This window comes from Hypanus sabinus, chromosome 5 (genome assembly GCF_030144855.1).
Source record: "Hypanus sabinus isolate sHypSab1 chromosome 5, sHypSab1.hap1, whole genome shotgun sequence".
In the NCBI taxonomy this organism is placed as follows: domain Eukaryota; kingdom Metazoa; phylum Chordata; class Chondrichthyes; order Myliobatiformes; family Dasyatidae; genus Hypanus; species Hypanus sabinus.
Genome location: NC_082710.1, coordinates 162,532,712 through 162,553,805, shown reverse-complemented (window position 1 = coordinate 162,553,805; position 21,094 = coordinate 162,532,712). Strand labels below are relative to the sequence as shown.

The 21,094-nt window shown below is 47.0% G+C and overlaps 1 protein-coding gene across 1 annotated transcript in view; it reads left to right on the top strand.

Moving 5' to 3' along the window:
* Positions 1-2,036: 2,036 nt before the first annotated feature.
* The window catches only part of LOC132394521 (uncharacterized), a 52,764-nt gene continuing 33,706 nt past the window's right edge, over positions 2,037-21,094 (top strand). The window contains exons 1-4 of the mRNA XM_059970790.1: positions 2,037-2,186; positions 6,764-7,069; positions 18,000-18,086; positions 19,289-19,555. Of these exons, the coding sequence (XP_059826773.1) occupies positions 2,054-2,186; positions 6,764-7,069; positions 18,000-18,086; positions 19,289-19,555 (793 nt within the window). The 5' untranslated portion in view covers positions 2,037-2,053. The remainder of the gene's footprint in view (positions 2,187-6,763; positions 7,070-17,999; positions 18,087-19,288; positions 19,556-21,094) is intronic.

Sequence of the window (21,094 nt, the reverse complement as noted above, 5' to 3'; positions counted from 1 at the left end):
TGGCCTTTGGTCCTCTCCTATCAGATTCCCCCACCCCCTTCTCCAGTCCTGTACATCATCCAGCAATCAAGTTTGCAACTCTTTACTTCACCCCTCCCTCCTGCCAGTTTCACTTATCACATTGTGGTTCTTCCTCCCCTCCCCTGCCCCACTATTTTTAATATTCTGAGTCATTTTCTTTTCCAGTCGGCCGTGCTCTTTTCCTTCAATGCTGCCTGCCTGGCCTGCTGAGTTCCTCCAACACTTTGTGTGTGTTGCTTGGATTTCCAGCGTTTGCAGATTGTCTCTTATTTGTAGCCCTTTGTTGTTCAATATTACAATTAATGATATATTCTCTTAGACAAGTACTGGGGTGGGTAAATCACCTTTTGCAGATGATGGAGCTTTATGGCGGTGGCAATTTTAATTTAGCTGTATATAGGATGCAATTAGTAATTAATAAGGTCGAACAGTGGGCAAATAGATGGGGTATTAAACTTGCAGCAGCTAAAACACAAGTTATGTGTGTTACGAAGAGGATCAGTAGACCTGCACTTCATTTGAAATGATATGGTAAACTCTTCAAGCGTCAGTGGTAAGATATCTCAGCCTGTAGCTGGATAATAAGCTGATATGGAAGCACCGTGTCAGTAAAATAATTGACAAATGTAAAGGGCCAATAAATATTCTGATGTCCTGGGTGGGGGTGTAGTCAACAGCCTGCCCCTGCATTTCTAATGACCAGTACTGCTCATTGTTCTTGTGTTAAAATGTTTTTATGGGATTATGGTGGGAAGTTCCAGTTCGTTTATTGTTACATTTTAGCTTGGGTTATACAGTTATTTGCTTGCTGCTGGTGATCTCCGAGCCGGTTGTTCTGGCCGGAGAATTCAGCTGCACCTTTGATGCAGCTGCATTGTACCTCCAGACTCTGGATGGAAACGGTTAAGACGGCCTTTGGCGACCCCACAGGTGGAGCTCAGCTGCAAGCCACCTGGACAAGATCGGACGGCTCAGCCCGTTCCCGGATCCACTTCCTCTTCCTGTCAGAGTCCACCTCGGTCAGATTCTTCTCTGACCACTGCCTTCTGCGATCCACCTGTCACCCACTGGAGGACCAGAAGGCAGGCAGGGAGTGGGGGGGGGGGCGTGAAAGCTGAATGTTAAGCTGCTGATCATATTTAATGCTGCATCAAAAGATAATCTAACAGGGAATGTTGGTGTGGCTGTTTTTGTGCCTGAATTACAGGTAATGATAAAGAAATGTCATTAGTTAGTATATACATTTGTTAGTATATACAGCATAACTGGTTGCCATCATTTTGTCCATACAGTGGGTGGAGGAAATCTGTTTTTGCAGAATTATAATTTGTTCAGATTCTTTTTCGGTTTTGACCAGTCTTTAAACAGGTCAGATTTACTGCTGGAAGCTCTTCAAATTTTATTTCATATCCAAAGTATTGGTTTGCATGTCCTCTTCTTATGGGTCCTTGCACATAGAGGTGCTGAGGGATTCAGCGGATTGATTGTTTGGCCAAAAGAAGCTGTTAAAATTTAATCTGTGGAAATGGACCTTCCATTCAGCAAATCAGAAGCTAAGCGTTTGGTGAGGCTAGGAATTAGGGGATTATGGTAAGACTTGTGGGATAATGGGAGACACTTTTACAGAAAACATAAAACATACAACTGTTGGATTGATGGGAGAAGGGGGTAAACAAAAAGAGAAGGAATAATATTGACTCGACGTAAAAATACTATGCTTAATTAATCCTGATAACTTGTTGGAGAACATCACTCTGGGGTGTGTCATCGTTATGAAACAGTTGAACATATTTTACGATGTGAAGCATATAAGGTTGAAAGAAAGGAAATGCAGGCTGCACTACTAGCTTTGTAGTTGATAGTTTTCATTTTAAAAATTACTAAGTTATGGAAGTGATTTTAATGTAATTCACAATATTGTCTTTCATTATTTACAATTTAGTGTTTTGGGGGTAATATTTAGCGTTCATTGGATAAAGGACAGTCCAATAGGTGTCGGTAAAGGGGCATTTGAGTCGGTGAAGAGGAAGCCATGATGGAGGATGCAATGTTTGGGTTGCACTTGTCGCAGTACCCCGGACCGTGGAAACGATTTGACTTTGGCGTCCTGAGTTACCTGATGTTGTTGCTCCCTCATCTTCTGCATTGTGTGTTTGGTGCGGAAGGTAGGTCGCCGCCACTAGGGGATTCATTGTAGTAAACAACGAGCGCTCAGAACTTTACACCAAATAGGGTTAAAAGTTTTTCCAGTTAAACACGGGAGGAGTTTCCTGCGATTATTGCAGGGAGTGCAGTCAACTTCGACACTTGTGGGGCGAAGTAAACACACACACACACACATCCTTCCCGTTGCTAGATGTGCCTTAGCCTTTTGTTCCTTTGTGTGTTTGGTGCAGAATGGGGAATAATTGAAGTAAACACGTCATATTTTCTGTTTAAGCACTGGGATGTGATCACCAAATTGGTGAGTAACACACAAAATTTCCACTTTGTGTACTTTGTGTAATCTGCCGGCATTGGGGAATAATTGTTGTAAATAAACGACAGGGGTGGGGTGCAGGTGGTGGGTGTTTACATTTGGTCGGTCGGAGCTCAATCAGGGGATTTCACAACTGATGCTCCCTATTGAGAGTGTATAATGTGCGACGGGCCATGAACGTTTGAACGCATCCCGCCCGCACTGTTGGTTTCTCCTAATGATCAACACATCCTATTTCCTTATGCACCCAACCCCACCCCCGAAGAGTCCGCTATCTCGCAGTTGCTTTCCCTTCCTCCCCGCCTATCACACACGCACTCAACCCACGGTCCCCTCTCCTTGCTTTTTCATCAGATTTGCTGTCCTATCCCAGACTCTCGTCATTTGTCTCCACCCGCCCTTCCCTGCGTGGCCCCATCTGCCCACAAACCCTGTCACACCTGGCTGCAGCGATCGTTTACCAGCTCATGAAACCTCATTATATTCCCCTTTACACCCTCAGTCTTGACAGAGGGTCACAACCAGTGTCAGTCATTGTGATACATACGGTAACAAAATTTAACAGACAGCTGCATGGAGAGGAAAGTTTAGAAGATGGTGGACTAGCTCAGATGAGGCATTTAGTTTGGTGCGAACTAGTTGAACTGAAGGGCCTACTAACCCTAATGCGAGGGCCCTAAAGAACATAGAAAGGAAGCCAGAAAAAAAGGCCATGAAATGTCCTTGGAAAGTAGGATTAAGAAAAATCCGAAGGTTTTTTTATACGTATTAAAATCAGGAGGCTAGTTAGTGACAGCAGAACTACTCGATGGGCGCAAACAAGGAAATCTGCAGATGCTGGAAATTCAAGCAACACACACAAAATGCTGATGGAACGCAGCAGGCCAGGCAGCATCTATAGGGAGAAGCACTGTCAATGTTTTGGGCCGAGACCCTTCGTCAGGACTAACCGAAAGAGTAAGAGATTTGAAAGTAGGAGGGGAGGGGGAAATGCGAAATGATAGGAGAAGACTGGAGGGGATGGGATGAAGCTAAGAGCTGGAAAGGTGATTGGCAAAAGTGATACGGAGCTGGAGAAGGGAAAGGATCATGGGAAAGGAGGCCTTGGGAGATAGAAAGGGGGAGGAGAACACCAGAGAGATGGAGAACAGGCAGAGTGAGGGGCAGAGGGAGAAAAAAAACAACTGAATATGTCAGGGATGGGTTAAGAAGGGGAGGAGGGGCATTAACGGAAGTTAGAGAAGTCAATGTTCATGCCATCAGGTTGGAGGCTACCCAGCCGGTATATAAGGTGTTGTTCCTCCAACCTGAGTTTGGCTTCATCTTGACAATAGAGGAGGCCAAGGATAGACATATCAGAATGGGAATGGGACGTGGAATTAAAATCTGTGGCCACTGGGAGATCCTGCTTTCTCTGGCGGACCAAGCGTAGGTGTTCAGCGAAATGGTCTCCCAGTCTGCGTTGGGTCTCACCAATATATAAAAGGCCACACCGGGAGCACCGGACGTAGTATACCACACCAGCCGACTCACAGGTGAAGTGTCGCCTCACCTGGAAGGACTGTCTGGGGCCCTGAATGGTGGTGAGGGAGGAAGTGTAAGGGCAGGTGTAGCACTTGTTCTGATTACAAGGATAAGCAGAACTACTCGAGGACAAAGGAAGGAGCCTGAGGAGCCTCCCACCCCCCCCCATCCTCATCACATTCTACAGGGGTTGTACTGAGAGCATCCTGAGCAGCTGCATCACTGCCTAGTTCGGAAATTGCACCATCTCGGATCACAAGACCCTGCAGCGGATAGTGAAGTCAGCTGAGAAGATCATCGGGGTCTCGCTTCCTACCATTATAGACATTTACACTGCAAGCTGCATCCACAAAGCAAACAGCATTTTGAAGGACCCCACTCACCCCTCATACAAACTCTTCTCCCTCCTGACATCTGGGAAAGGGCACTGAAGCTCTCACGACCAGACTATGTAACAGTTTCTTCCCCCAAGCTATCAGACTCCTCAATACCCAGAGCCTGGACTGACACCAACTTACTGCCCTCTACTGTGCCGATTGTTTATTATGTATTGTAATGCCCGCACTGTATTGTGCACTTTATGCAGTCCTGGGTAGGTCTAGTATGGTTTTTTCTGTGTTTTTACGTAGTTCAGTGTAGGTTTTGTACTGTTTCATGTCACACCATGGTATTGTAAAACATTGTCTCATTTTACTGTGTACCGTACCAGTAGTTATGGTCGAAGTGACAATAAAAATTGACTTGACTTGATATGGGCAATGTACTAAATGAGTAGTCTCCAACCTGATGGCACGAATATCAACTTCTTCTTCCAGTAATTTTTCCTGCCCCCCCCCCACTTTATTCCCCACTCTGGCCTTTTACCTCTTACCTCTTACCTGCCTTCACTTCCCCCTGTGTCCCATCCTCCTTTGGTCCACTCTCGTATCAAATTCCTTCTCCGGTCTGTTATCTCTCCCACTCACTTGGCTTCACCCATCACCTTCCAGCTAGCCTCCTTCCTCTCCCCACCCCCACATTTTTAGTCTGGAATTTCCCCCTTCCTTCTCAGTCCTGAAGAAGGTTCTTGGCCTGAAACATTGACTGTTTATTCATCTCCAGTGCTGCTGCCTGACCAGCTGAGTTCCTCCAGCGTTATGTGTGTATTGTTTGTATTCCCAGCATTCCATAGACTTTCTCATGTTTATGAGGAGTTAAGTTAGTACTTTGTGTCGGTATTCACTGCAGGGAAGGACACAGGAAAGAAAGTTTATTGTAGGATATTCTAATAATCTCAGGCATGTTAAGAATAAGGAGCAGAAAACTCCACGCCCTCCCACCCATGTGTCTCCTTGCCCGACCAACCGACCCTGCCATCCGCGCGGCTCCTAGCACATTCATATCCTCATTGTAGTGTTGCAACCAGAATTACAATACAGCAGTGTTTTATAGTTATAATGTAAACTTCCGTATTCCAACTTCCATATTCTATGGGCAACCAAAGAAGGTAAGTACGACATAAGCTATCCTCACCACGAATCCATCAATTCTGATACTGTCAGGAGACGATGGACTTGAACCCCACGTAACTATTCATCAACACTTTAAGTGCTCTGACATTTACTGTATATGCTGTACCCCATTTGTCTTCCCAAAATGAATCACCTCACAATTGTTGGGATTAAATTCTACTTGCTGACACTCTGTCCAATTGATTTATATCCTGCTGTCTCTTGGACATCCTTCTTTATTATCCACAACACCAAATCTTTTTGTGTCATTCAGAAACACACTAATCTTGCCCCCTGCATTCACATTCAAGTTGTTACTATGTACCATAAACTGCAAGGGCTCCAGCCTCTAATGCTCCTGAGAAAACAGTCCGAGTTGGTTCAACCACTCATTTAGCTGCGTGCATACTTTGATAACAAGATGTACCTTTGAACTCTCTGAACTCTATATTATAGGAGAGAAGTGAAGGCTTTGGAAGAGGTGCATATGGGATTTAGTAGAACAGTTCCAAGTGATTACTGCTCAGTCGGGAGAGACTGGAAGAACAGAGGATGGTAACTTGGTGCAGATTTGGCAGAGCTGTTTATATCACCGAGGGCTGACTCGGCAAACTGAATCTTTAAGTTCTTTCAGGATGAATAAAGCAGTCATGAGTAGCTTTGGCTGTAACACACTCATGGTCAAAATGGTGTGACCTTTGTGTTGTTATAAAGTTATATAAGTTATAAAGATACTTTGTCTATAATATGAAGTTTATATACTGCAAACTGCACTCACCTCTTGGACAATGTCTCCCATCCACTCCATAATGTACTGGTTAGGCACAGGAGTACATTCAGCCAGAGACTCATTCCACCGAGATGTAACACTGAGCGTCATAGGAAGTCATTCCTACCTGTGGCCATCAAACTTTACAACTCCTCCCTCGGAGTGTCAGACACCCTGAGCCAATAGGCGGGTCCTGGACTGGTTTCCACTTGGCATAATTTATTATTATCATTTAATTATTTATGGTTTTATTTTGTTATATTTCTACTCTATTCTTGGTTGGTGCGACTGTAACAAAACCCAATTTCCCTCGGGATTAATAAAGTATGTCTGTCTGTCTGTCTCACATAGCCAGTGTGTCACTTCACAGTGCTTTTCCCAGTAATGTACACTTGCTGTAGCCTTCCATTTGCTTTTTTTTAAAGTTTCATGACTGTCACCAGTTTAAATGGTTACATTTTCTCTTCTTACCCTAATCAGACAAAGAAGAATTGGTCGGAGCCCTTGGTTCATCAGTTTTACTGGATCCTAAAGTCAGAGTTGATCTCAACAAAAGTGAAATTCTTTGGATATTCGTTGCCAGCCACAGAAGCCCTCTCACCATTTTACATCACATCCCACATTACGCGAGGTGGGCAGAGCCCAGTGAACAGTTCAAGTCCCGTTTGCAGTTTAATCCGTCCAACGGCTCTCTGGTAGTGAACAGATTAGAAGCCGGTGACGAGGGAGCTTACAGCTTCACTGTCAATGACCAAGAGCTGCAAACAATCCAATTGCTCCTCTTTGGTGAGTATTGCACTTGTTTGTGATGACGCAATTTATCGTTCACAACAGGATATGTGGTTGTTTCTGGGTTGCTTCGCCCGGTAGAATGTCAGCCACCATAGCTGTGATATACCCTACCATCCCATGGAATAGACTGCTCAGGTTCATTAATGACTGGCCCCTGTGGTACTCCCTCACACCCTCCCACATCTGGCACATTGTTAAGTGTCTTCCACAGTGAAGACTGATGAAAAATACTCATTTAGTTTATCTGCCGTCTCCTTGTCCTGTTATTATTTCTCCAGCTACATTTTCTAGTGGTCGTATGTCTACTCTCACCACTCTTTAATTTCTCATTGTTATTTATTAATTGCTATTAATAAAATATTTGTAAATATCAATCAAATTCTATTAATAAAATAATATTATTTAGTTTTTTTTATTCTAACTGAATATTTTGGCGATGGTTTAACCGTTAGGAACAAGAGATTTTCTGACATGGTGTAAAGTATGGATGGTTTGCACTTTTTAATTGTGTAAAGAGTGGACGCATGTGAGTTCACAAAAGAGGGAGCGAGGGCAAAGGCTGTTCTGTGTTTGCTCAATGGATATTGGGAAAAAGTTTTAATTAATCTTGTGTTTCAGTTCAAAAGGTGATCAAGTGAAATATTTTACTCCAGAGTAAAATATGTTTTAAAATATGTTAATGAGCCTGGGCCCCAAGCAGCAGCATGCAGCCCCTTGTTCTTTGTAAAATGGGTGAAAGGTTTTCACAGTGAGAATTAACTATTTATTTAGTTTTGCAGTTACTTGTAGACTAGTGGTCACCAACCTTTTTAAGCCCAACATCTCCTACCTCGGCCTTAGTTCAAGGCAAGATCGACCCCAGATCGATTAGTTACACGCATGCGCACCGGGGCAGAAAAGACCGGAAGTAAAACCCAGCAACCCGGAGAATAATGTATGAACACCAAGGGGTCCCACCCTTTTATGCACTGCAGACCGGTTTAATATTGACAATATTCTTGTGGACTGGCCGACGGTGGAGGGGGGGAGGTGTCAAACACAACGGGAATACAGTGATACTCAAAGCAGGTTCCTTATGTCCAGTTTATTCCGCAATTTCGCGGCTCTCGACACTTAGCTTCTGTCCCGTACTGCTCACAAAACTCAACGCGATTGCCTTTAAGTGCTGGGTGCTTGGACTCAAGGTAACAAAGCCGTTTTGAGGGATTCATTGCCTCGGACAGCCTCCCGGCCCGAACTCCAGCCTCCCACCCGCCCGCCGCCAGATGCCTTGGCCAGGTGTGGCTGGTCCTGGGTGGGGTGAGAGGACAAGCTCAGGGCCGGAGGTCCCCATGCCAGGGCCGCGGCAGTTGCAGTCCGGACAGAGCGAGCGAGGTGTGCAACAGGGAGCGCCCCCCCCCCCCCCCAGGATCTATCGGCCGACAAAAGTTTGATTCAGTAGATCGCAGCGAGGTAGCTGCTCCGATACTTACGAAATGCTGAGCCCGAATTAGGCCATCGGCGAATATTTTAGCACCAGGTTCCCTGCGAACAGTCGATGTGCTAAACAGGTTTAGAGGCCGCGCTCCAGGCCAGTAGCGACGGCACTTCCCACTGGCTGCCCGAGGCCAAACAGTGATCCCCGGCGTGAGGGTATCACTGCGTTTAAGCGACTGATGACCTCGAGTGCAAGTTCAACAGTGGGCTGACAGGGAATGAGGGAAGGTGTAGCTGACCAGCCCGGTGGTTGGGGACCACTGAATTACACAGTGTAGTATGGGGGGGGGGGGAGCTACACGCATGCGCACTGGGCAGAAAGAACGGAACTAAAACCACGCAACCTGGAAACAATCTCTCGACAGTATTTGTGTATTTATTTTTCGGGATCTACTGGGAAAGTCTCAAAGATCGACTGGTCGATCGTGATCAGTGGGTTGGTGACCAATATTGTGGAGGATCTGAAGGACGAACAGTAAAAAGATGGATTTTTTTGTTCTGTCTGTGCATTTTGGTTGGTGTTTCTTTATTTCTTTATTTGTTTCCACGTAATTGATTTTGCAGAAACCCGGGTTCCAGACTGGTTATGTGGAATTCGGGTTAAGGAATTGGAAATCCATACATCTCATTTCAGAGGGAAATGGGCATTTGGGAAATTGATCTTTGATAGACAGTTAAATTGAAAATCTGAAATTAACGATTTTGGAAAGGTTGGATTATTTTGGGTGCAACCCTAAAAGTTGCTTTACTAACAGGACTGCTTTCTCTTATAGAGCATAAGTGACACTACTCAAGAGTTTTGACAGTGATTTGGCATTTGAGATTCCTTGGAAAATAGTTGATGGCTTGGCTTTTTGTAACAATGTGGGAAAACCATGGGCAGGATATGTAATTATTTCCCTCACCCATGTTGTGGAGGCAGCAGCACTTCCCGTGTTTACTTCCTGCACGACAAGCAGAGATCTTCGAACTCACTAGGGTTTGTATACTTGCTGGAGGCCAGACTGCCAATATTTATACTGACTCGTGTTACGCCCTGGAAATGAAGGGATTTTTGACCTGGAAGGTGGGGTCCCTATCAAAAAAAATTCAGTGTACATATGAAACTTATTGGTAGCATTCCGTGAGCCTAAATAGGTTGTGATTATTAAGTGTGCAGCTCCTACTGGACAAATGGATGAGTTTTCTAAGTGCAATAAAGTGACAGGCTGGACTGCAAAAAAAACAGCAAATAGGCCCCACGCACAAAATGCTGGTGGAACACAGCAGGCCAGGCAGCATCTATAGGAAGAAGCACTGTCGATGTTTTAGGCCGAGACCCTTCGTCAGTCCTCAAACAACCTCCAAGACATAATGTTGATGAATTACTGGACTCTGTAAACATATGATGCACCATCAATAACTCACACTGAGACGTAAGGCGAGATATCGGCTTTTATTGACTGGAAGAAGGAACCAGGAGTGAGTGACCATCATACTATGTCCTGGAGACTGAGGCCAAGCGTCAGGCCTCAGATCGCCTTTATACAGGGGCCTGTGGGAGGAGCCACAGGAGCAGTCAGCAGGGGCGTGTCCAGACAGGCAGTTCACCACATTCACCCCCCCCCCCCTTTGTTTAAAAGAGCCCCCATGTGGCGAAGTTTCTTACAGGTCAAGTCTATCAGGTGCGAATCTGTCGCTGCGATCTACGTAGCACCGGCTGTGATCGCATGGATGCCGGCGACATTGGTGATTGCACAGGGGACGGAGGTTGCGCTTATTCCTGCCCACTAGGCGCTGGTGATCCCTCACGCATGTGTGAGGCGCCTGGTATAAATGTGTACGAAACGCCCGGTATATAAGTGTCGTGAGGAGTCTGTGTAGGGCCTGGTGAGCACGGTGTCACCTCTGGTGCAGGGTTCATAGTTACCGGAGAGCCTTCAGGGTAGTGGTCTGCTGCACCTGCGGGTGCCAGGTCGCGGATGGAGACCGTGTCCTCCCGCCCATCAGGTAAGACCACGTAAGCATACTGGGGGTTCGCATGTAGAAGGTGAACCCTCTCTACCAGCGGGGAGTATCTATTGCTCCTCACATGTTTCCGGAGCAGCACTGGCCCCGGGGACGTCAGCCAAACTGGTAGGGTGGTCCCAGTGACAGACTTCCTGGGAAAAGAGAATAGGCGTTCGTGAGGGGTGGCATTGGTGGACGTATATAACAGAGAGCGGATAGAGTGCAGTGCCTCAGGGAGGACCTCCTGCCATCAAGAGACCGGCAACCCTTTTGACTTAAGGGCTAAAAGTGTGGTCTTCCACACTGTGGCATTCTCCCGCTCCACCTGGCCATTACCCCGGGGATTATAACTCGTGGTCCAACTGGTAGCAATGCCCCTAGCTAGCAGGTACTGGCGCAGCTCGTCACTCATAAAGGAGGACCCTCCGTCGCTGTGGATATAGCAGGGATACCCAAACAGAGTGAAGAGCTGGCGCAGGGCTTTTATGACGGACGTGGCAGTGGTGTCGGGGCAGGGGATGGCAAAGGGGAACCGTGAGTACTCGTCGATAACACTGAGAAAATAGACATTGCGGTCAGTGGAGGGAAGGGGGCCCTTAAAGTCAACACTCAGTCGTTCAAAAGGGCGGGTGGCCTTGACAAATTGTGCCGTGTCAGGACGGTTGAAGTGCGGTTTGCACTCAGCGCAAATTTGGCAGTCCCTGGTCATTGTCCTGATGTCCTCCAGGGAGTATGGCAGGTTCCGAGCTTTCACAGAATGGTAAAATTGGGTGACCCCCGGATGGCAAAGTTGTGCATGAAGGGTGTACAGCTGGTCGAGCTGTGTGCTAGCACATGTTCCCCGGGATAGGGCATCAGGGGGCTCATTGAGTCTGCCAGGCTGGTACAGGATATCATAGGTGTAGGTGGAGAGTTCTATTCTCCACCGCAAAATCTTATCATTTTTGATCTTGCCCCACTGTTGGTTGCTGAACATGAACACAACCAAGCGCTGGTCGGTCAGCAAGGTGAACCTTTTGCCAGCGAGATAGTGCCTCCAGTGCCTAACAGCCTCCACTATGGCCTGGGCTTCTTTCTCCACCGCGGAGTGCCGAATTTCGGAGCCTCGGAGGGTGCGAGAAAAGAATGCTACTGGTCTGCCTTCCTGATTGAGGGTAGCAGCCACAGCAAAATCAGAGGCGTCACACTCCACTTGGAAGGGAGCGGTCTCGTCCACCGCATGCATCGTAGCTTTAGCAATGTCCTCTTTAATGCAGCTGAAGGCCGCGCGGGCCTCAGCAGAGAGGGGAAATGAGGTAGACTTGACCAGGGGGCGTGCCTTGTCTGCGTAATGGGGGACCCATTGGGCGTAATAGGAAAAAAAACCCAGGCACCGTCTGAGGGCCTTGAGAGTGGTGGGAAGAGGGAGTTCTAACAGGGGGCGCATACGTTCAGGATCAGGGCCAATAACCCCGTTTTCCACGACATACCCAAGTATAGCAAGGCGGGTGGTTCCAAACACACACTTGTCCCTGTTATAAGTAAGGCTCAGAGCTGCGGCCACTTGGAGAAATCGTTGGAGGTTGGCGTCGTGATCTGGCCTGTCGTGACCACAGATGGTGATGTTATCCAGATAGGGAAATGTGGCCTGCAGTTGGTACTGGTCCACCATCCGGTCCATTTCCCTCTGGAAGACAGAGACACCATTCGTGACACCGAAAGGGACGCGCAGGAAGTGATAGAGCCTGCCGCCTGCCTCGAAGGCGGTGTAGGGGCGGTCCTCTGGGCAGATGGGGAGCTGGTGATAAGCGGATTTCAGATCTATTGTCGAGTACACCTTGTACTGAGCAATCTGGTTGACCATATCCGCGATGCGGGGTAGGGGGTACGCGTCAAGCTGTGTGAACCTATTGATGGTTTGACTATAGTCCACCACCATCCTATTTTTCTGCCCAGTCCGAACAACAACCACCTGGGCCCTCCAAGGGCTTGAGCTTGGCTCAATGATCCCCTCCCTGAGCAGCCACTGTACCTCCGACTGAATGAAGGCCCTGTCCCCCGCACTGTACCTCCTGCTTTTAGTTGCCACAGGCTTACAGTCAGGGGTCAGGTTGGCGAACAGCGGTGGGGGAGGGACCTTGAGAGTGGAGAGGCTGCAAGTGTCGGTAGCGCAGCTGTCAGCCGGGTTCTGGATGGGATGTGTGTGCCCGTGTGTGTGTGTGTGGTCAGTAGCGGGGTATGTGAAGAAGTCCCACAAAACTGAGGATTCCTGACAGTGAATGGTGGGAGGGGCCTGTCATATACCATAGTCACACTTTCGAGATGGCTCTGGAAGTCCAGCCCCAATAGCACAGGTGCGCACAGATTAGGCATGACCAGCAGCTCAAAGTTCCGATATTCTGTGCCTTGCACCACCAAAGTCGCTACACAACCCGCCCGGATGTCTGCGGACTGTGACCCAGAAGCCAAATGGAACCTCCGACTTACCGGCCGCGTTGCAAGTCCGCAGCGTTGCACTGTGTCCGGGTGAATAAAACTCCCAGTGCTGCCCGTGTCAAACAGGTATCTAGTCCTGTGCCCCTCCACCCGGATGTCCATCATGGACCTTGCAAGCTGGTGTGGGGCGCTTTGGTCGAGGGTTACAGTGGCCAGGGTTGAATCGCCGTCGGGGTGCCTGGTCAGCATTGGAGGGTCGGGGGCAGGGCATGCTGATGCCGACAAAGATGGCCGCCCACATCCGGGGTACCCGGTAAGCATCGGAGGGTCGGGGGCGGGGCGTGCTGACGCCGACAAAGATGGCCGCCCACATCCGGGGTACCCAGTAAGCATCGGAGGGTTGGGGGCGGGGCGTGCTGACGCCGACAAAGATGGCCGCCCACATCCAGGCATGCAAGATGGCGGCCCCCATGGCTCACCCACAGCGCTGTACTCCGCTCGAGGTTGAGACTTACAGACCTTGGCGAAATGGCCCCGCTTTCCGCAGCTGGAGCAGGTCGCTTCTCGCGCTGGACAGCATTGTCAAGGGTGTTTTTTATGGCCACAGAAATAACAAAGCACAGGCTTCTGACAGGCTGCCGCTGTGGTCGGGTTCGGGGAGCTCGTGGAACCGCGACTGGCAGCGGCGTTGGCGAATTCGCTCGCAGGAGCCACCGGTGGCAGGGTCTGAGGTGTCCACGGAACCGGCGGGGAATCGCGCGACTGGACAGCGTCAGCATTATGCAAAGCAGCTTCCAGAGCGTTGGCCGTTCCGATCGCCGAGCGTAAGGTAAGGTCGGCATTTTCCAGCAGTCGCTGGTGCACGTACACTGACCTCAGTCCCGTCACAAAAGCGTCTCGCACCAGCAGCTCCGCATGCTGTTCTGCCGTGAGTGTCTTGCAGTCACAAAGTCGGACGAGTGTCTGTAGTGCTCGGAGAAACTCAGCGCACGATTCGCCAGGCCGCTGTTGCCAGGTAGCTAAAAGATGTCTTGCGTAGACGGTGTTCACTGGCCGCAGGTACTGTCTTTTGAGGGTATCCAGTGCCCCATCGTAGGTCGGCAGGTCCCGGATAATGGAGTAAACTTTGGGGGTGACCCTCGAGAGTAGAATTCTGTGCATAACGGCGGGTTCAGTTGCATGAACCTCCTCCAAGTACGATTGGAAGCATGCCAGCCAGTGTTCAAAAGCGAGAACTGCGTCAGGGTCTTGAGGGTCCAAATCCAACCGGTCCGGACGCAAAACGGTTTCCAGTCAATAAAACTGATGCACCATCAATAACTCACACTGAGACGTAAGGCGAGATATCGGCTTTTATTGACTGGAAGAAGGAACCAGGAGTGAGTGTCCATCATACTATGTCCTGGAGACTGAGGCCGAGCGTCAGGCCTCAGATCGCCTTTATACAGGGGCCTGTGGGAGGAGCCACAGGAGCAGTCAGCAGGGGCGTGTCCAGACAGGCAGTTCACCACAACATATAAAAATGGTCTATATTCAGCTGTAAGATTTAAGCCACCTACCAACAACCTAACGTATGGAGGTAGACTTCCCTTACAAGTAATAAACAAGATTATAATTTGACGAAGGGTCTCGGCCCGAAATGTCGACAGTGCTTCTCCTATAGATGCTGCCTGGCCTGCTGTGTTCCACCAGCATTTTGTCTGTGTTGTTTGAATTTCCAGCAACTGCAGATTTCCTCGTGTTTGATTTATAATTTGGTCCAGTTTGATTTTGTTGTAGTTTGTTACTGTATATTAGAACACCTAGCTGAATGGTACACTGCACACCAAACTTGACACAATCTCCACTACTGATCCCATTAACCTCTTTATTTGACCTCTCATTGTGAACTGTGAATTGAACTCCCCAGGAAGCTGAATGATTGAGGAAGAACCATAGAGGCTGGCTGATAAAATGTAACTGACAGCGAGAACAAGCTCTAAAATAATAGTGCCTCATTTAAAATGCCAAATCCTCTGCAACACCCTGTAACAATGAGATGAAACAAGCTATCCTGTTCACCTTTATATTAAAGTGATATGCAAGCAAGTCACCCAGATACAGTGCTCTGAGATGACAGAACAATGTACAGTAATTATTATACCATCAGCTTAATGACATAGAGTCATAGAGAAGTACAACACAAACAATCCCTTTGGCCCATCTAGTCCATGCTGAAACCATTTAAACTGCCTGCTCCTATCAACATAGCCCTCCATACCCCTACCTTCCTTGCACGTAAACAAACTTCCCTCAAACGTTGAAATCAAGCTCACACACACCACCTGTGCTGTCAGCTCATTCCACACTCAGGGCCTTCTGAGTGAAGAAGTTTCCCCTCATCAGCCACCCTGATGCGCCTTGGTGGCAAACACCTCCTCCTGTGTGATCTGCAGGGTCATTGAAGTTGATATCACTTTGGCTCACTTCTATCATCTCTGTGTCCATCTCCTGAGTAAACACAGATGCAAAAAAAATATTTTAGATCTCCTACATCTGTTTTGGCTCCACACATGGATTAGCATTTTTGTCTTCCGGAGGATCAATTCTGGCCCTTGCAATCCTTCTGCTCTTAACATATCTGTAGACTTATGATTCTCCTTCACCTTGTCTGCTAGAGCAATTTCATGTCTTCCTTTAGCCCTCCTGTTCTGTTTCTTAACTGTTTTCTGGCATTTCTTGCACTCCATAAGCACCTCATTTGTTCCTACTTGTCCATACCTGCTATGCACTTTTTTTCATAACCAGAGCCTCAATATCTCTTGAAAACCAAGGCTCCCAGCACATGTAATCTTTACCTTTTATTTCAACAGGCACATACAAGGTTCTTTGGGTCACTCCTCTGTTTTCGTGGATGTTTGCAAAGAAAAAGAATTTCAGGATGCATATTATATACATTTCCCTGACATTACGTGTACCTATTGAAACCTATGGTACTCTCACAGTTTTGCTTTTGAAGGCCTCCCTGCTGACCAAGTAAACAGCCTGAAAACTTTGCCAGAAAACAGCCTGTCCCAAACCACACTGGCAGATAATTTCTGACACCATCAGAACTGGCCTTACTCAAATTTAGAATCTCAACCCACAGACCGGACCTGTCTTCTCACATGTTTACTTTGAAACTAATGGCATTGTGGTCACTGGTTAGAATGTGTTCCTCTATACAAACTTCTGTCACCTGTCTTGTCTCAGTCCCTAACAGATCCAGTATCACACACTCTCATTGGATCTTCTTTCTACTGATGAAGGAAACTTCCCTCAACACATTTGACAAACACTATCCCATCTAGTCCTTTCACAGTATGGGATTCCCAGTCATGTGTAAAATTAAAATCACCTACTATAACATTATGTTTCTGGCACCAATTTCTGATCTCTACAGATTTGTTCTTCTAAATCCCTAGGACTAAGCCCATTAACAGGATCATACCTTTCTTGATCAATAGATGAACTCTTCTGTCTGTCCTGATGGAGTACTGCTGTGACGTTTTCCCTGACTAGTAATCCCACTCTGTCACATGTAAAACAATGGGACCCCTGAATATTGAGATGCCAGTCCTGCCCCTTCTGCAGCAAGTCTCACTGATGGCTACAATATCATAATTCCAGGTGTTGATCCATGCCCTGAGCTCATCTCCCTCTCCTATGATACTTCTTGCATGGAAGTACCTACAGCTCAGAACACTAGTTGTACCATGTTCAATCTTTTGATTCCTGACTTTGAGGAACATCACAGCCTCTCCACTAACTGATTTGGCCCTCTGGTTCCCATCCCCCTGCAAGTCTACTTTAATCCTCACTATTCAGCACTAGCAAACTTTCCCACCAGGATGTTAGACCCTTCCAGTTCCGGTGCTAACCATCCCACCTGTACAGGTCCCACCTTCCCTGGAAGAGAGCCCGATGATCTGAAAATCTTATGCCCTCTCTCCTACACCAACTCCTTAGCAACGTGTTAAACTATATATTCTCCCTAGTTCTAGCCTCACTAGCACATGGCACAGGTAGCAATCGTGAGATCATAACCCTGGAGGTCCTGCTCCTTAGCAACTAATTCCCTGAACTCTCTATGCAAAATATTGTCACCTGTCTTACCCATGTCATTGGTACTTACATAGACTACAACCTCTGACTGTTCACCCTCCCACTTGAGAATGTTGAGGACTTGATTCAAGCTGTCCCAGAACCTAACACCTGGGAGGCAACATACCATCCAGAAACCTCATTCTCGCCCACAGAACCTCCTTTCTGTTCCTCTAACTAATGAATCTCCTATCAGCAACAGCATGCTGCTTCTTTCCCCTTCTTTTCTGATTCACAGAACCAGACTCAGTGCCAGAGACCTGACTGCTGTGACTTTTCTCCAAAGTGGTATACATGTTGTTCAGGGGGTGGCCTCAGGGGTACTCTGCACTGGCTCCTTTACCCTTTCCCCTTCCTGACTGTCACCTAGTTTCCTGTGTCCTGCACCTTGGGTGTAACTACCTCTCTATATGTCTTATCTATCACCCCCTCAGCCTCCCGAATGATCCGGAGCTCTTCCATTTCCCGCTCCAACTCCTTAACACGGATGGTTCGAAGCTGCAGCTGGAAGCATTTCTCACAGGTGTAGTTGTCAGGGACACTGGAGGTCTCCCTGCCTTCCCACATCCCACAGGAGGAGCATTCAATTATCCTGCCAGGGATCTCTACTGTTTGAGCTGAGCAAATGTGAAGAAGGTGAGAAAATGAAAAAGAAACCCTATCTGCAGCTTTTGTTTTTCACATTTTCTGACTGGAGCTTCTCCTCACTGTTTTTCACAGCTTCTCCTCACTGTATCCTTGAAGAGTTAAAGCCTTAAAATCACCTCCCTAACTCTGTCCACTCCGACAATGATCGTTGTGACACCTAATCACTATATACTATTCTAAGGTTACACATCATGGATGAGGAGTTCCTTAAACAGTGTAGAAATAGTTAGCTATTACCTTTTGTCCAATGCTGTTTTGCTTGGTTTTTATGTAGGAGGAAGAATTTTGGGGTCGATGTGTCAGATCATAACAAAAATATCCCTTGATCCAACCAGTCAGTCGATATTGGATCTCCTCAAAGGTGATTTCTACCCACATGTTGTGATTAATTAACATTGTTACTTAAGTCCAGCCTCCGTCCTGTGCTGGACTCTCAAGTTGTCTTCAGGTTTAGCCCATCTTCATATGCCTTCTCAGTTAAGATCCTTTCAGTTCCAGGGATGAGGACTTCAGAGCTTCTGTGGTGTTTCTGTAGCTCTGGGATGGAATTGCTAGCCCTGTGCCCGAACTTGGGACCATCCATGGCAGAGTTAGTAAGCATTCTAGGGACCAGGTATTTGTAAATCCACTGGCACTTGCATCCCTCGGAGATTGATTTCTTTAAGAAGAGGCCCCACAGTTCCTTCATTTAAGAAGCATTTAATTTGGAACAAGAAGGGAATTGAATCCTAGATTGCCAACCCATTGACAGAAACTACGTTTGATGTGCTTGCTGCTTCTACTTCACCACGCTACCAGAGGGGGGAGTTTGCTGCTGTGGACAGTGTTGCCCAGGTTTTCTGCATTTTGGTTGTGGACTTGGGCTATAAAGTTTATTTTTCAGTCTTATAGTTTTTATTTTCTGTTTTTTTTCCTGCCTAACCTTCTCATTTTTGTTTTCTTGTGCAGGGTGGGGGAACTTGGGGGTCGATGTGCCTGATCTGTTTTGCTCGGTTTTTGTGTGGGGAGGAGGGTTTGGGGGTCGACGTGCCTGATACATTTTGCTCGGATTTTGTGCGGGGTGGAGGTTTTGGGGGTCGATGTGCATGATCCCCATTTCATTTGGTTTTTGAGAAGGAGGAAGGATTTAGGAGTCGATGTGCTAGTTCTGTTTTGCTTGGTTTTTATGTGGGAGGAGGAATTTGGGGATCAATGTGCCTGTTCTACTTTTGTTTTTTGTGGGGGGGGGGGTGCTATTTGAGGGTTGATGATCATGCTGCCTTTCTTTCTTGGTTTCATTGCTACCCAGAGAATTGAAGAATTTCAGAGTTGTTTACTTCAATAATAAAGTGAGTGCCTACTGAGTGCCTCCGGCACTTGTGTGTTGCTTGGATTTCCAGCCTCTGCAGATTTTCTCTTATTTGCACTTTCTATGTTTTCCAAGCATGCTGGGTGTGAACTCCTTGGCAGTGCAAACCTGTTGCATGAAAGCAAATCCCTTCATTCAAACACATTTGGTCCAAAGTCAGAGTGAGATCTGTGGAAGTGATTGCAGTTCATTAATCAACATTTCTTTCCTTTCAGAGAAGCTGGTTGAAGCTTTGATATTTTCCAACTCCACATCCCTCAGTTGTGGTTCCACCATCCAGCTCATCTGTAACGTCAGTGGAGATCCTCACCAGTATCAATGGCGGAAAGACGGAGGGGAAATCTCCCAGCCATACCAGCTGACAGACGGTAACAGGACTCTTGTGTTCCTGAAGGCTTCAAGACGTGACTGTGGAATGTACACTTGTGTGGCAACCAATCCTGTCAGCTCCATCCAGACAGACTACACCCTGACTATTCACGGTGAGTTTAATTTATGTATGACATTTTGTGTCTAAACCTTGTGGTTAGCTGGGATTGGTGGGATTTAGAATGCACCCTGTGCTGATTACTACAGCAGCAGAGAATTAAGGTTCACGGAAAGGTGACAGGGCAGCAAGAGGCCATATTGTCCATCAGATCTGTATTGTCTCTTTGTCAGAGCAGTTTATTTATTCCGTTCCCCTGCCCTTTATCCATGGCCCTTCAAATTCTTTTCTTTCATACATGTTAATGGCTCTCCTTTCAACACTACAGTTGAATCTGTTTCAGTCTGAACCGAATTCAGTGCAGGCTCTAGCCAGCTTTGCTTCTCTTGTCAATTATTTCTCTCTAACTCATGACCTTTTCCATCTGCTGTTCTACTCTTCAAGTTTTAAAATCCCTCTTTCAGATCCTCTTGCAACTTCCTCTGTTCCAAGTCAAATAAACACAGCTTCTACCCTCTGCTCACTTACTCAAGTTCATTCCACAACTTATTCTGCACCTGCTCCAAAGCATTCATGCACAGTAGTTATTAAAGTCTGGTACCAAGAATATCTTTTATTAACATCGCTTGTAACATTCCTCACCTTACACTCAAATTATAGAGACCAGTAACCTGCGTGATTTTAGACATTTCCTCAATTTGCTTAGCCACTTTCAACAACCTTTGTTAGTATATCCCAGATCTTTCTCTTTAGAGCAGAAAAGAACTTCATTGTCATTGCTTCATGGTGACAGTGAGAGCGTGGTGCCCTATTTAGAGTTGCATGCTCTGGTGTATGTAGCGACCTCTTCTTCCCACCAGAAATGGAACGTATTCTTGGCATTAAATTTCTTTTGCACCTACCTGCCCACTCCAGCAGCCTGTCTCTGTCTCCTTGAAATGTATTAGCCCCAGTTCAAGGCATCTCCAGGTTTTGTGTCATCTGAAAAGCTAGAATTTGTTCTGTGTGCATCCACTCATAGTCGAGCATCGCACCCTAATAAGTTGTTTTATAAAGCAAAGGTCTCGTATGCCTTCTTTGCACTGCTATGGAGAGAGTGAAGAGCATAAAGTTCCATGATGGATCAAGAAGGCACAGCAGCATCAACTCTTGAAACATGCCCCAATTCCAACAACTTTCCACAGAAGCAGCATCAAGAATGTCCTGTCTGGCTGTATCATTGCGTAGTACAGAAGCTAATTTTTACCGGGAGCATTGTACATGAAGGGCCCGAGCTTTGTTGATGATCCGTTATCACCTACTCTTTCATCTCCTTGTCCCACTACCGTCAGGAAAGAGGTGCAGGACTTTTCACAGTATTGTAGTAATTTTATACATTGCACTGTACTGCTGCCGCAAAGAAAAACAATTCATGACACGTGATTGATGACATACCTGATTCTGATTTGAGTCTCTGTTTTGGACTGACAGTGGGAAGGAGGCAGAGTGAGAGCAACCGTGGTTGGGAAAAAGGGGAAGGGAGAGGGGAGGGTGCGGGAAGTACCAGAGAGACATTCTGTATCGATCAGTAAAAGAATTGTTTAGAATCAAATGA